The sequence below is a fragment of the Macaca nemestrina genome, chromosome 20 (genome assembly GCF_043159975.1).
Source record: "Macaca nemestrina isolate mMacNem1 chromosome 20, mMacNem.hap1, whole genome shotgun sequence".
Lineage (NCBI taxonomy): Eukaryota > Metazoa > Chordata > Mammalia > Primates > Cercopithecidae > Macaca > Macaca nemestrina.
The window spans coordinates 5571466-5586854 of record NC_092144.1 but is presented as its reverse complement, the minus strand read 5'-3'; the positions used below and the strand labels follow the sequence as shown (position 1 = coordinate 5586854).

The 15389-nt window shown below is 51.1% G+C and overlaps 1 protein-coding gene across 18 annotated transcripts in view; it reads left to right on the top strand.

The window, feature by feature from the left end:
* The window catches only part of LOC105484794 (RAN binding protein 3), a 63341-nt gene that overhangs the window by 9420 nt on the left and 38532 nt on the right, over positions 1-15389 (top strand). For 6 of the 18 annotated variants that reach the window (XM_011746780.2, XM_011746833.3, XM_011746817.2 and 3 more), the window contains exon 2: positions 11132-11187. The exons of 4 other annotated variants lie outside the window; for them this stretch is intronic. In XM_011746780.2, coding sequence (XP_011745082.1) covers positions 11132-11187 — 56 coding nt within the window. Of the gene's footprint in view, positions 1-1315; positions 3322-11131; positions 11188-11724; positions 11895-15389 lie in introns of those variants that run through there. 8 more of the 18 variants (XM_011746772.3, XM_011746766.3, XM_011746800.3 and 5 more) reach the window with 8 other exon arrangements.

Here is a 15389-nt window from a genome sequence, read left to right as displayed (position 1 = left end):
CTGCCTGGGATCTCTTGCCTTCACCTGGCTCATACCTGCTCACCCTTCATGTGTGAGCTTCAGCGAGGCCTTCCCCAGTCACTCACTCTCTTCCACCCTCCTGCGGTATTTTCTGTGCGGCACCCAGCTCCAGAATTACCCAGTTATCTCTGCACACAGCAGGTACTTGTTTGTTTTCTCTTTCCCAGTAGAGGGCTGCGGCCTTGTCTGCCATTTCTTTCCTGTTTCCAGTGCCAAGCTCGGCACTTAGCACAAGTCTGCGCTTGGTAGATCCTGCTGGTGAGAGCAAGGCTTGGCCGCTCGGCTCAGCCTGCCTTCAGATCCTGTCCATTTCCTGTGACCTTAGAAGGGCTCAGGCATACTGAGCACCTGAGCGTTTGCCTAGAGTGTCCCAGGTGTCCAGGCAGCTCTTGGATCCAACCATTCCACCCCTTAAAAGGGGTCAGACTCTGACGCATTTGTCATTGCCGGGCGCTGGCAGCTGTCCTTGAATCCAAGGCCCATGCTTTAAGGTGGCATCGATGTGTTTGCAATCTTCTAAGCATAATAATGCTACCAGTGCCAGTGGGGAATCATCCTGTGTGCCAGCCACTTCCCCAAACACGGCGTGTGCATCATTTCATTTCATCCTTGCCGAAGCTGCCTGGGATGAAATAACAGCTCTTATATGCAAATGAAGACATTGTGCCCGAGGTACATTGTCTGGTCTGGGATCCCAACCACAAGTGTCCAGGGCAGGTTTGAACGCACACAAAGACTGGAGCCCGCGCTCTCCAGTATCATCAGTTTTGCTCTGCTGCCTCAGCATAAATTCTGTAGTTCTTGGCTTTGCTTCTGGTAAGCTTCTGTGTAGAGAGGGGATTTCTGTTGTCTCTACTGGAACTTTCCCCGAGTCTTCAGCCACTTGCGTTGCCTCAGCTGTGTTGGTGTCACACCACCTAGTGGCGGAGTGGCAGAACAGAAAAGTGCCGTCAAAGCTGGATCCTCCATCTCTCCATACAGTTTTTTCTTTTTTCTTTCTTTTCTTTTCTTTTCTTTTTTTTTTTTTTTTGGAGACAGAGTCTCACTCTGTCACCCAGGCTGGAGGGCCGTGGTGCTGTCTCGGCTCACTGCAACCTCCACCTCCCGGGTTCAAGTGATGCTTGGGTCTCAGCCTCCCGAGAAGCTGGGATTACATATCCCACCAGGCCCAGCTAATTTTTGTAAATTGGTAGAGACAGGATTTCACCATGTTTCCCAGACTGGTCTCAAACTGTTTTCCTCAAGTGATCCACATGCCTCAGCCTTCCAACATGCTGGGATTACAGGCATGAGCCACTGTGCCCAGCCATCCATACAGTTGTAGGCAGAGTTGCTGACTTTGTATAACTTTATGGAGTTTCTGTTCAGAAGTACAAGTTCTGCCCCCAGGGGCTTACCGTCTGGGTGGGGCAGGAGTGGAGGCTTAGAAGGGTTTGGCTGCAGGGCTGATAAAGGTAGAAATAAAGAAGGCAGAATGTGGCTTGGCCCTCATGGGGTGGAGTGGGATATGAGGAGGATGTCATGGGGATGTGGCTATGATAAATGAGACTAGATATGTAAAGTACCTACCTGGAGTCCAGTAAAGGCCTTTTAACAAATGCCTGTTGCCCCTGCAATGCTTGTTGGAAGTGTAAGTATCTGGTGGTGAGATTAGAGTGGTGGAGATTGGCTTGGAGTTTGGTAGTTGAAGGTAATGCCAAGAAGATGAGCATTCCAAAAAGAAGTACATAAAATGTAAGATATCATCAGCTCCAAAAAGTGTGTCCCCATAATCTCCATGAGACCAGTTGAAAGTTACAGAAATATATTGGAGTATTGAGAAAAGAATTGAGTCATCCAGGGTCCCACCACCTTCCACTAGCTGGGCTGGAGAACCCTGAGCATGCTATACACAGATCCACAGAGGCAGCACCCAGCAACTGCATGTTTGAGATCAGCTCCATTCCTCACCAGAGCATTAGTCGGAGGACAGAGCTGACACGTCAGTGACAGATTTACCTTTGTGCTGTGGCACAGAACTGTTTATAATAATTTCTGAAAAATATAAATGACTTGAAGGGTTGTGATCGTGTCACCAGATTACAGGAGCTTCCACATTTTAATAGACTGTTATTTGTGTTGGCGAGATGCTTTCCATATTTTTTTCACAGGTAAGAAGATTAAGACATATCAGCCCAGGATTAAAGCTAATTTTATACAAGTACCTTGCTGACAGTTTGGTCAGGAGTTCTAAGTCGCTTTCTAGATGAGGGCAGTTTCTTGGCAGGTGTTGGAGTCATCAGTCAGGAGGGGAATAAACAGAAAAAGCAAAGATATTCCATATTCTCTCCTCTATGTGTTTTCCCAGGCCTATGTAGTTTCTTCTATTTAGTTTTAGTGGGAGATCCTCCACGACAGGCTGGAGGCAGCCATGGGCCGGTGGGGAGGCAAAGCTTACTGCAAGGCAGGGCTGCCCTTGCTTCTTTGTAAATTATTCTCTGTAGCAGTGAGGAAAGAAAGTTTATATGGAAGAGGAGAGAGGCGGAGGCGAGGGTGTGCATGTTGTCAGCTTAGATTCTGAATACATTACGCAAAGCATTCCAGGGTGGAACATTTGACAGACGAAGACAGAATGCAGCTTGTGTCGCCATTGAGTGTGTGCCTTGGAATGTGTCTTTGATATTGTCTCGACAACCTTAAAGGATTTCAGTCTTGTTGGGGATCAGCCATGGGGTAATCACACACTGTGTTGGCCAAGGCAGGTGGTCACCTGACCTGCGGGAAACCTTGCACTGACCCCGGAACTCATAACTAGCCCCCTAGTTTGGTTCGTGCTCCTCCATAGGTGCTTATCCAGAATAGCTACTTTATTCCTGCTGTCGTTTCTCAAAAGGAAAGAGTGTGTTTGTCGTAGCTCTGAGGCCTGCCTGTGCAGAAAAGGTGAGAGGAAGCAAACTGGAGTTCCAGGTGACTCTTCCATTTTGCACATGTAGTACTTGGCCAGCAGCGGAGCGGTGTGTGGCGCTTAGGAGCGTGGGCCCAGGCTTCAGAGTCGGCCCACCCGGCCAGAAGACCCGGGCCCCCTCAGACAGGTCATTTAACCTGATTATCCGTTTCCTTTCCTGTGAAAGGATGTTGGTGTAAACCATCTCCTAAGGTGGTTGTGAAGATTTGGTGACATGATGCAAATAAAACCTAACACATAAAAAATTGCTCGAAGAACGCTGGCCACGTACATGAAACCATCCCGCGTCTGGGAGACTCCCTTTGTGGATGCCTTTGCTGTGCGTCACATGGCAGAAGCTAGGAGAAGTCTAAGAGGTAGAACAGGATTCTACAACCCTTGTTCACCTGGAGGGTTGGGAAACTCACTTTTCTACCCTGGGCCACCGCTGGGGTCCAGGCCAGCTCCTTGCTTTCTGCTTTCCTTGCTGGTAGTAGGCTGCAGAGACCTCACCCCTTTCCTTAAATCTGGGAAGCCCCTGCCACCCACCCTGTCCCAAGGGGCTCTACAGCTCCCTCTCCCCTCCTCGCTGCCTCTGAAGTAGACACAGAATTCATTTTGTCATCAAGGTTTTGCCACCAGTCAGTCTCTTGGCAGAAAATAATACAGATACAACCTTTGAGTCCTGGTCCCTGGAGGCTGCTTGTAGATGTGCTACCAGGAGGCCTGCTGTTTAACTCTGACGTGTGGGCTGTTGAAAACCGCCCTCCTCCTTTCGTCTTCCTTACTCTTTGAAGAGGCAGTATCTGGGCCCTTTCCCTAGACAAAGATGCTATCCACCAAATTACGGAGGTGACTTCAGGGTTCAGGGTGAGGGTTTTATGGACTTCGCACACACACCCCCAAGCCATCTGGGTCCTAGGTCAGTCATTCCTGCTTTAGAGGAAGAGCCCACCTCCTCAGATACCTACTGCCCCCTGCAAAGAGAACAGTTCCTCTAGGATCAGGAGGAAGACTGTGTCCCTCCAGGGGAAGAGACCACCTTCCACCAGGACCCCCACCTTCATTGCAGCAATCTTTGGCCCTTTCCTCAAAAAAGCTATCGTAGGAACTGCTTCAATTTGATTGGAGTTTCCCTCTTAGGAGCTTCTGCACTGACCCATACAGGTGTAAATGTGCAGACCTCAGACCCCAGGGAAGGGTGGAGGTGCCCCCTGCACACCCCACCCCTCCACCACCTCCACTTGGCTCCTCTTGCCCCAGGCTGGCCTGTTTTCCAGTCTGTCCCCAAGGCGTGTCCCAGGCACTAGCACAGTACCAGGCCCACTGCATGTGCCACGCTGACCTGGTTCCTCCAGCACTCCTCACTCTGCTGCCGTGTGCTTCCCTGTTCCTGTTCACGTGGCCAAATGCTGCTTGTCCTTCTGTCCAGACAGCCCCTCTCCCAGCAGCCTTCCCTGATTCACTCCCTTCCACAGCCTCGCAGGGTTGGAAGCCCCAGCTCTGTTCCCAGGGCCTCCTGTGCCTCCCCTGTGTCATATGTTCAGATAAGGTGTGATGGGCGCTCCAGATAGGGACATGTCTCCCTGTGTCACTGCCATGTCTCCAGAGGCCGACGCAGTGCTTGGTGCACAGTGGGTGCCGGGATGTGTGGAATTGCTGAGCGAATATTAGGATTGAATCTTTTCATCCTCTGTGCACCTGGCGGAGTGGTTCCCAGGCTCAACTGGGTGAGCACCCTGACAGCCATAGCCACATGAGGATGACTGGGTAGAGGTTGGGGAGCCGGGCCGAGCAGGTCTGAGGGGTTCCCAACATCTGGTAGAAGTTGGGAAGGAGAGCAGAGATGGGCAAGCTTCCTGTGCTGGGACTGGCTTGCTTCTTAGCCTGTCTGTGCTCATCGCTGGGGCTGCAAAGACCAGGACCAGAACATCGGCCCCATCCTGGGGAATCCCAGCTGGTCCCATTTAGCATCTAAGTCTCACAAGTGGGTTGAGGGTAGCAGGGGACGGGAGGGAGAGCCAGCACTGTGGGCCTGGATGCCAGCAGGGGCTCACTCCATTCAGTTTCTGGCCAGGCCATCTCCCCTTGCTGTTTTCCTGGGGGACCAGGGGCAGCAGAGAACTCTCCTTGGCCCGGGTCTGTGGTCGTCACAGGATCACAGTTGTTGGGCTCGGGCTGGGTGCTGTCTGGGCATGTGAGCTGAGGAGGGTAGAGGATGCTGGATGGGAGAAGGTTTTGAATTCAGCAGTAGCCACATGGGACTTGGTGCACAGTGCCCCGGAAAGCCATGGTGAGGCCAGAGAGGAAGTATGTGGTGGGCCAGAGCACCCCACACGTTGTTTGAGGTGACTTGTGTCCAAGGAGGAGAGGCTCAGGATCTCCCCCATTTCACACACCAGTGTTGTCCACAGTGGCCATGAAATGTCATTCTCAGGCCTCATCATGGATGTCCCTGGAAATGGGGGAACTCCCTGGTCACATAACTTTGGGAAGCATCTGGTCAAATGAGTTTCTTTCCTTTCTTTCTCTATGTTTTTGGGACAAGGTCTCACTCTGTCACCTAGCCTGGAGTGCAGTGGCATGATCATGGCTCACTGCAGCCTGTAACTCCTGGGCTCAAGCAGTCCTCCCACCTCGGCCTCCCAAGTAGCTGGGACTACAGGAGTGCGCCACCATGCCTGGCTACTTGTTTATTTTTTGTAGAAATAGGGTCTCATTATGTTGCCCAGACAGGTCTCCAACTCCTGGGTTCAAGTGATCCTCCCTCGTCAGCCTCCCAAGTGCTGGGATTACAAACGTGAGCCACTGTGCCTTGTATTGGTTTTCTAATTTCTTAATATACTGATGTGTGAAGTCAATCTCCAGACAGACTGCTTTTTTACAAACTAGATTTCAACAGGGAGCATGTTACAGGACCAAAAACAACAACAACAAAAAACCCAACCTCTTGGTTGACAGATTCTGGGTCAAATCGTCTGCATTTGATTCTATTTTAATGTTTTAGGTCTTCATGGTGGGTCTCTAGAATAATCTCCAGTGGTGATTTTCCCTTGACCTGTGAAAGAAAAGCTGGGCTAGGAATTGAAGCAGGTTGTAGAAGCCTCGCTACTGCTGGCCGCCTGTCCATTCCCCAAACTTGAGTTGGAGGTGACTGAACGCATGCTGCTTCCTCACTGATATAGCCAGAATCAGCCTGGTGATAGGGAATGGCTGCAAACAGCAACCCATGCCTCTGGTGGTCGGGGGGAGTGGGGCGGTCCTGCCTGGAATGGGGCTTGTGTGTGTTGTCTGTTTGTGTTAGCCATGCTGATTTGCAGTTGATCAACCTTTGGTCTGAGTAGAAATGCAGCGTGAGTAACTGACGCTCTGTGCTTTGGGTGGAGATGTGACTGAAGCTCATTTCTACATGTTAGTTAGTACAGTGGCTGGGTCAGTCATTAATGCCAGACCTGCCATCAGCAGGGGTTACGATGGACCGAGATGGGCCTAGGTCATCTCCTGTTGCTGTATACTCTTGATTCTGTTCCTCTGGAGAACCCTGACCATGCCTCCCTGGGTTCTTAGTCCTTGCAGCATGTGACATTTCATTCACTCCCTAACTGCCAGTTGAGCGCCTGTTATGTGTGAGGCTCTGTGTTTGGCACTGAGAATACAGAGGTGAACGGAACAGATGAGGCCCCACTTTCTAGAACTTACATCTAGGGGTAGATGCTGTCACCACACATCCCTCTGGGAGTGCCAGGGCTTTGCAGTGCCTGGTCACCAAGTGCAAACACGCCCCTCCCTTTCAGTCAGATGTTTTCCCCTGAAGCGTCTGCCTTCAGCTTCCCATTCTCCACTCTTCCTGTGGCACCCTGCACAGAATGAGGGCTTAGTAAATATTTGTGAGTGCGTAGCAGCTGGTGTTGTGTAGACGAACGACAGATAGAGGGCCTAGTTCAAACACTCATTGCAGGGTGTTGATGCGGCGTGTGCTGGGTGATAGGCTGTTTCAGCTGCTGTGGCCGTGGTCTCTGCCATGCCCCGTGGCAGGGATACAAGGCCTGCTTGGGAGGGAGTGCAGCAGGGCGGGCACGTCTCTCACAGTGGGAGCTTCCTGAATGAGATGGTGTCCGTGCAGGAGTAAGCACTGGCCATGGAAAACAAGGCGAACTACGGGCTCTCAGTAGCGGGACTAAACCAAGCAGAAGTCCAGAAGTGCACCCTGAGTGTGGGTCGTGCAGGGACAGCGGGCTTTTCAGTGCCGCCACAGTGGGAGGTGGAGGGTTAGTGGCCGGGCGTGGCCTCTGTCTCAAGGTGCTCAGCCTCTACGCTGTGGGAGACACTGCAGTTTTGTTTTGTTTTTCTTTTTCTTTTTTTTTTTTTTTTGAGATGGAGTTTCGCTCTTGTTGCCCAGGCTGAAGTGCAGTGGCGTGATCTCGGCTCACTGCAACCTCTGCCTCCCAGGTTCAAGCGATTCTCCTGCCTCAGCCTCCCAAGTACCTGGACTTACAGGTGTGCACCACCACGCCCAGCTCATTTTTCGTATTTTTAGTAGAGATGGGGTTTCTCCGTGTTGGTCAGGCTGGTCTCGAGCTCCCGACCTCAGGTGATCCGCCCATCTCGGCCTCCCAAAGTGCTGGGATTACAGGCATGAGCCACCGTGCCCAGCTGACACTGCAGTTTTTTGTTTGTTTATTTGTTTTGTTTTGTTTTTTTGAGGAGTCTCGCTCTGCCGCCCAGGCTGGAGTGCAGTGGCACAACCTCCGCTCACTGCAAGCTCCGCCTCCCGGGTACATGCCATTCTCCTGCCTCAGCCTCCCGAGTAGCTGCGGCTACAGGCGCCCGCCACCACTCCCAGCTAATTTTTTGTATTTTTAGTAGAGACAGGGTTTCACCATGTTAGCCAGGATGGTCTTGATCTCCTGACCTTGTGATCCACCCGTCTCGGCCTCCCAAAGTGCTGGGATTACAGGCGTGAGACACCGTGCCAGGCCGACATTGCAGTTTTAAGTGTGCATTTCATGACAGTGCTTCTGGCTGTTCTGTGGAGGCCACATCTAAGGGAGTGAGAGTAGAGGCAGAGAAGGAAAGGAGGGCTGAATGGTGGCAGGAGTGGGTACAGGAACAGGAGATGGGAGGCAATTGCGGAGGATCTGATTGGATGTCACCCTGGCTTTCTGTTCTCCGGGTGGCTCCTGTCAGAGCTGGACCCTCACGTCCCCTTCCATAGCCTCCCTCTGTCTCCAGCTGGGTCACATGTCCAGGCACAGGGCAGGGTCGTTGCTCCATCAGAGGGGCCCTCTCCTGGCCCATGCCCCCCAGCCCTGCTATGTGTCCAGAAGGCTCCAGGCAGGACCTTGGCACCACAGCCAGCCCAGGCCTCCCATAGTTACTCAAGTAGCTGCAGTCCCCTCCACGTACCTGCAAATCCACTGACACGGTTCTCATCACCAGCACACACTTCTCTCCGTCCAAATGGTTCTCTCTCTTCTGGCCCTTCCTTACTAGCCTGGCACTGAGTGTCTTCGCCTCACATTTTCTCTAATGTCCCCCTTCCCTCCCCTTCATGAAGTGTTTGTTGAATCCATACAGTGTGCCAAGTACTGTTCTCAGATCATTGGGTACCCAGGGGGAACAAAGCAGTCTCCGATCTCATGGAGTTTATATCTTAATGGGTGAGACAGACCATAAACCCATCAATATGGAGTGGATCAGGCAGTGACACTTGTTATGAAGAGAAAGAAAGCATCTTAGCGTCACTTTGAGGCCTGTCCAAGGTCTCTTCCACAGATGCTGGCCTGCAGCATGTGTGTAATTAAGTCTGCAGTGACTGGACCACGCCTCTCTCAGACTGGAGTCTGTTAGTGACAGGGGGCAGAGATCGAGCTCAAACTGGCTTAAGCAAAAATTAGCACTGATTGGCTTCACTGAAAAGTCTGGGGACAGAGTTAGCTTTGGGCCAAGCTTGACTCAGGGCTGAACACAGGCCATATTTAGTCCTCCCGCTCCTTCTGTGACTCTGCTACCCTCTGGTTGGCTCTGGTCCAAGGCCCGTCTCGGTGACATGGGATTGGCATGGCAGCCTCAGGGTCATTCACTAGCAGCTCAGCAGCCCCAGGATCTCCAGCAAAAGGCTCGGCCTTGTTCATGTGCTGCGTGTTTGCCGACGCATGCGGGACTCTCCTTGTCAGGCCTGGAGCTAGGACTGAGCTTTGCACCATCTGAACTCGGGACGGGGGGACAAGGGGTGGGTAGCTCCCTAAAGAAAATGGGGTTGGCGAGTGCCAAACTGGCTCAAACCCTGGCTCCTTCCTGTGCATCTTGTGACCTGACAGCTGGCAGGGATGCAAATGCAGAGGTCGGGGCTGGGCTTGTGGGGTACAGATGCGGCACCGGAAGGCCTCTAGGATCCTGGTAGCAGACACGGTGTGGATATGCTGCTGCTCTGTCCCAGAGTCCTCCAGCATTCCTTTGACATCATTTATTGCCTGGCATAGGCGCATTAATTCACGTCAAGTGGCACCTGTGCGTTGTTTTGGCAAGAAGTCTGCTTAGGGAAACCTGGAAGTCTGGTTGGAGACCCCTCTGACCCCCACCTGCTCCCTTGTAGCCCCTGGGTCTCGTGCATGCCAGTCACCCCAGTGTTTGCCTTGGCTGTACACAGTGAATTGGACCCCAGCGTGCCGAGGCTTCAGGGAGGATGGTGGGGGAAATGTCACCATCAGTGGGCTCCCTGGCTGTGGACTGTTGCCCCAAGGTTAAGACCAGAGTCTGTCCTGCTTCTGCAGGAGTGGGATGGTGTCTGTTTGGTCATCTTGGTGCTGTCCCTTTCTCTCCACCTCAGTCACTACCACCTGGTCTCCCCATGGCCACCCTCACTCTCTCTTCCCCAAACTGTTTGCTTTCAAGCTAAACCAACACCAGGCATCCCCTTGCCTTTTACGACATTTCCCCAGCAAGTCAGCATGCCCACCGCCTGCCCCCACCCCCATTACCCCACAAGCTGTGCCTTCAAGATGCTGCTGCTCTCCCTTCCAGCTCTTCTTGAGACCCCAGCACAGCCCCCTCTTCTCATGGACCTCACCTGGACTCCAGAGCAGACCAGGTCAATGCCCAGGCAGAGTGCCTTCGTCATGATCGCAGGCAGTGCATGCTTCCTGGCTAATGTCTGGCTCCCCACAATGGGGGGCCCTGCGAAAGCAAGGCTCTGCCCAAATCCTGCTCACCGCGGAGGCACCAGTGTGCGGCCCGCAGCAAGCACTCATCAGAGTCACAGCTGCTCTTGCTTGGCCTCCACGCTGGGCCCTCAGCGCCCTGAATGGTGAAAGAGGCCCTGGGAGCACCCCCAGGGTTCATCAAAGTACATGCAGGCCCAACACCATGAGGCAGGTGTGGTCTGCGCCTCCTCGTGGGGTCGAGGCAGTCCTCATCTGTGCTTCCCATGCAGGCAGCAGGGCCTCCTGGGCTGTCACCCACTCCAGGGCTGAGTGGCACGGGGCTGTGGATCTGGCTGCCCCTGGGTAGGAGACAGATGGTGTTGCATGGGCATTACAGGCTGCCTTGCTCTTGTCTCGTTAAGGGACAGAACACCCCAGAGTGTTTCTTCCTTCAACAGCCGCTGTGCAAGATGAACTCTCAGACCTCTGGCAACTCCAGACATCCTTTCCTCCCTACCAGCACTCACTTAGAGGTCCAGGTTGAGCGTTGAGATTGTTCTACCAGAACTGTCTCTGCAAAGAGCACAAGCAATGTGGCCCTTTTTGGTTGCCCTCTGGCCTGTAAACTTTAAAAAGCTAAATTAGTCTCTAACATTTGCAACTCAGGAGATGCCGCATAAAAAGCCAGTGTCTGTGCGCCACATTCCTGCAAGGCCATGGTTGATGGCGCCAAATAGCGCTGCCACACTCTCCACTGCTCTCCCACTCCCATTTACACGCCCAGTCTCAATGAGTCTGGAAAGCTCCTTACTGACAATAAATGCATACAGCAGAGGGCACACGTCACATTCTGGGTGTGTTTCACAAACCCAGCGCACCTGTGCATCCAAGCGTCCAAGTCAAGGTGCTGTTCTAAGCGATTTGATGTTCTCTGGAGTTACTAGTTTTATTTATATGTATGTTTAACATATTACAAACAAATGTAGCTTTGTTTACTGTATGCATATAGTGTTGGGGGGAAAAAAACTAATTTTTCTTTTTGCAGAAAAGCCTGCCATTGCTCCGCCCGTCTTTGTGTTTCAGAAGGATAAAGGACAAAAGGTAAGGGGCTGGTACGTTCTCTCTTCACTTCGTTACTCTAATTTGTTCTCTCTTCACTGAGAGTCTCTTTTCCAGGTCGCATTGCCAAGGCTACTTCTGCCCACAGACGGGGAGACCTAAACAGAGGCCTTTACACCTTCACGTTGAGCTTGGAGGGAAAAGGCCTGGTGGCTTTAGGTTACCGTGGAGAGAGGTTAGGATGGGTCTGTTGTGGAAAGGGCTCAGAGAGTTTATTGAAACAGTGTTAGAAAGCTTCTTCCTAATTCCTGATGATTTGTTTGAAAAATGCCACTGTACCTTAGGAAAACTAATAGCAGAGGGACAGTAGGGGGCAAAGGGAGGAAGGAAGGTGGGGAGGAAGTCAGGGAGGGAGGGAAAGGAGGAGAGCAATGGTGGTTACGGGGGAAACAAGACCTTTAAGACTGGATTCATTGGCCCTAACCAACTTGGCATACGTGCATTTACAGTAATTATTCATTTGTTTGCATTATATATTTATACCCTGTGTCCATGAGGCTGCTTCTCCCTTGGATTCAGGGTGTCTGGGTCGCAGTGTGGTTGGAAGTACCTCGCCTGATTCATGGCGATGAGCTGGCAGCCTGTGGAAGGTCTGATTGGCGCGGCAGCAGGGTTCTGTGATAAGACAACGATGGATGCTGTTTACCTTGAAGCCATCGGCTTCTGTCACTGACAGATCAGTGTGGAAGGTCAGAGTTGCGTCAGAAGTTAGTCGGTGGTGCTGTGTGGCAGTGACTCCTCAGCTTGCATGGGGACCCCCACTGTTTATCCAGAAATAATGTGTGGTCCCTCTGCACTGATGCCCAGTGGTGGCACTCCCCACCTCACACCCATTGCAACATGTTAGAGGGACCAAGTGCTGTGCTGTTTCGGTGTGTTTTGAGGATGTCTGCATCTTGTTGGTGATAACAGCATTTGAGAATCTCGTCAACTCCATTCTCCTGTGGCTTCTGTCCCCTCACAGGTGACCAGCTCCCAAGCTGGAAGCCGCTCTCATGATCTGGGACTCACAGCTGCTGGTCTTCGGTCCTGTCCCGAAGCCAGCGTTTATCTTGATGTGGCCCAGTTTTCCTGAGCAATATTCAAGTGCTCTGTGGGGGTCGCGTGTGTGTGTTTGGGGGGATTGGGGAGGAGGGGAAAATGATTGTCCTAAACCTCCCCCAACACACCCCTCCCAGGATACCTGTGTGTTAGCCGGGACTTATCTACTAATTTGTGAAACTTTCCCATTGTTACTTTTTTTGCTGAAGAAGAAATCCAGAAACATATGAAAACTTTCTTCTAGTTTTGTTTTGATTCTCCAGGTATTTCCAAGATAAATCTACCTCTGCTATCTCCTCTCCCTTGGGCCCTGACAAGTACAGCTTAATGACGTGATTTTGTGATTTGTCTTTTGGAGGTTCCTTCAGTATGAAAGGACTGGTGCATTTCTCTAGTTTTAGAGAATAGTAAAGGCTCAGGACTTTACTATTGTTGGAACTCTGTTGGAAATGTTATAGTCATTCCTCAGGTGTTCAGTAAAATCAGGATTTTCTAGAATTTTACATTATTATTATCTTTTGAACCATTTTTGGCTTAAAACAAAGGTTAGCAAATTAAGGCACAGCACTGTCACCTGTGTTTTTTTGTTTTGTTTTGTTTTTTGCTGTTGTTGTTTTATTTATGTTTTTATCTTTGAGAGACAGAGTCTTACTCTTTGGCCGAGGCTGGAATGCAGAATCGTGATCACAGTTCACTGCAGTCTGAGATTCCTGGCTTCAAGCAATTCTCCCGCCTCAGCCTTCCAAGTAGCTGGGACTACAGGCACCACCACCGCACCTGGCTAATTTAAAAAAAAAATTTTTTTTTTTTTTTAGAGATGGTGTCTTGCTATATTGCTCAGGCTGGTCTCAAACTTACAGCTTCAATCAGTTCTTCTGACTCACCCTCCCAAAGTGCTGGGATTGTGGGCATGAGCCAACAAGAACAGAACCACAGCTATCCCCTTTGCAGTAGCCTGTGGCTGCTACAGCAGTAGTATTTGGACAGAGACCATGTGGCCTGCAGAGCCTTAAGGTATTTAGTATCTGACCCTTTGCAGAAAACAGCTTGCCAACCCCTGGTTTAAAACAAATAATAGGGCCGGGCGCGGTGGCTCAAGCCTGTAATCCCAGCACTTTGGGAGGCCGAGACGGGTGGATCACAAGGTCAGGAGATCGAGACCATCCTGGCTAACACGGTGAAACCCCGTCTCTACTAAAAAATACAAAAAACTAGCCGGGCGCGGTGGCGGGCGCCTGTAGTCCCAGCTACTCGGGAGGCTGAGGCAGGAGAATGGCGTGAACCCGGGAGGCGGAGCTTGCAGTGAGCTGAGATCCGGCCACTGCACTCCAGCCTGGGCGACAGAGCGAGACTCCGTCTCAAAAAAAAAAAAAAATAATAAAAAATAATAATAATAGAAATCAATAATTCTTTGAATCCGAAGACTTTAGGGCAACCAGCAAGATGAAACAGTAACGTGTAATATTTGCTCAGATGAATTGAAAATGCTTTTAAAGTCACTACTTGTTGTGTCAGTAATGTTTTCACAGCTAAGGGGGTTTCATTGCTTTGTGATTTGCAGGCTAATTTGCATGTATGACCTTCAAGGGGTCTATGCCAATTACATAAACATGTTGGAGTTGAACCGGAAGGCTAGTTAGGAAGGCATTTTTTAAAATGCCAAGTAGGCCAGGCGTGATGGCTCACACCTGTAATCCCAGCACTTTGGAAGGCCGAGACGGGCAGATCACAAGGTCAAGAGTTCGAGACCAGCCTGACCAACATGGTGAAGCCCCATCTCTACTAAAAATACAAAAAATTAGCCGGGCGTGATGGCAGATGCCTGTAATCCCAGGTACTCAGGAGGCTGAGGCAGGAGAATCGCTTGAATCCAGGAGGCAGAGGCTGCAGTGAACCGAGATCGCACTGCTGCACTCCAGCCTGGTTGACAGAGTGAGACTCCATCTCAAAAAAAATTAAAAATAAAAATTAAAAATAAAATGCCAAGTATAGGTCTTATCAGAATATTGGCTCACAGCCAATTCTAAATGGACTTTTAAAAATAACTGCCCTCCAGCCTTGGGAGCTGGGCTGCCCACTTCTGTCACTCGCACTTCTGTGGCACCGTCGCCGGAGAGCACGTGGGAAACCTCTGTGCTGAGGCCAGGAGCGGGAGGAGCCTTTGTGGTTGTTCGCTTCCCTGTCGGAGGACAGTGTCCACATGGCTCTGGAGTCCTTCCTGCCACTCGGGAGTGAGGTGGAAAGTAAACACACAGGGCGGGTGGCTGGCTTTGTTTCTCCTTGGCTTTCTGGTTCAGGGCCTGCAGGGAACAGCTGCAGTACGTGTCAGAAGTGAGGGTTTGAGAGCCCTCCTGGTTTCATTCTCTCTTGCGGAGGTCATCAACCCGTCCCCGTCTTGCTCTCCAGAAGCCAAACTGGGAGCGAGCTGTTAGAGCTGCTGCCGTCGTTTTTCTGAGGAGGTTCCCCGCCCCCCACTCTTTTTGCTTCAACATTGTATTTTGAAAATTTTCAAATCCTTGGAAAAGAGTGACACTGCAAACACTCGGGTATCCTGCACCTGGCTTCGCCGTTAACATTGCTGGCCTCAGCTGGGGATCCTGCCCCGACTTCCCTGTTAACGTTGCTGGCCTCAGCTCTGATACTGGAAGTTAAGCCCCTGTGACATTTCTGCCCTGAATTCTTCCACAGGTATCTCATGGGGATAAGGCCATTCTGCATGCTCTTACTACCATGTTACTCCTACGAAAACGTTAATTCAGTAATATCCTCCAATATACAGTCCATGTTTTAAATTGTCCTAATTGTCCCTCAGATGTTACTTATAGCGACTTTAACAACTTCTTGATCCCCAAAGATCAAGAAGTCGCATCAACTGCAGGACCAGCTGACTTACCTTTCAGTAAACGAGATCTCAGACCACCCTATGGGGTGCAAGTAAAAGAGCCCCTTCCTCTCCACCATCTGCCCTCACACCATTCAAAGGAGACAGCTCTGTATGCTCAGGTTTTATTGCTGAATCATGATTCAGCATGATTTGGAGTTGAAAAGAAAGACATGAAGCTGCCAGCCCAGGAGTTAATTTTGTTTTTGTTCAGTGGCAGAGCCACACAGCGGTTTTCTGTGGGCCCCACTGATGTGCCAGA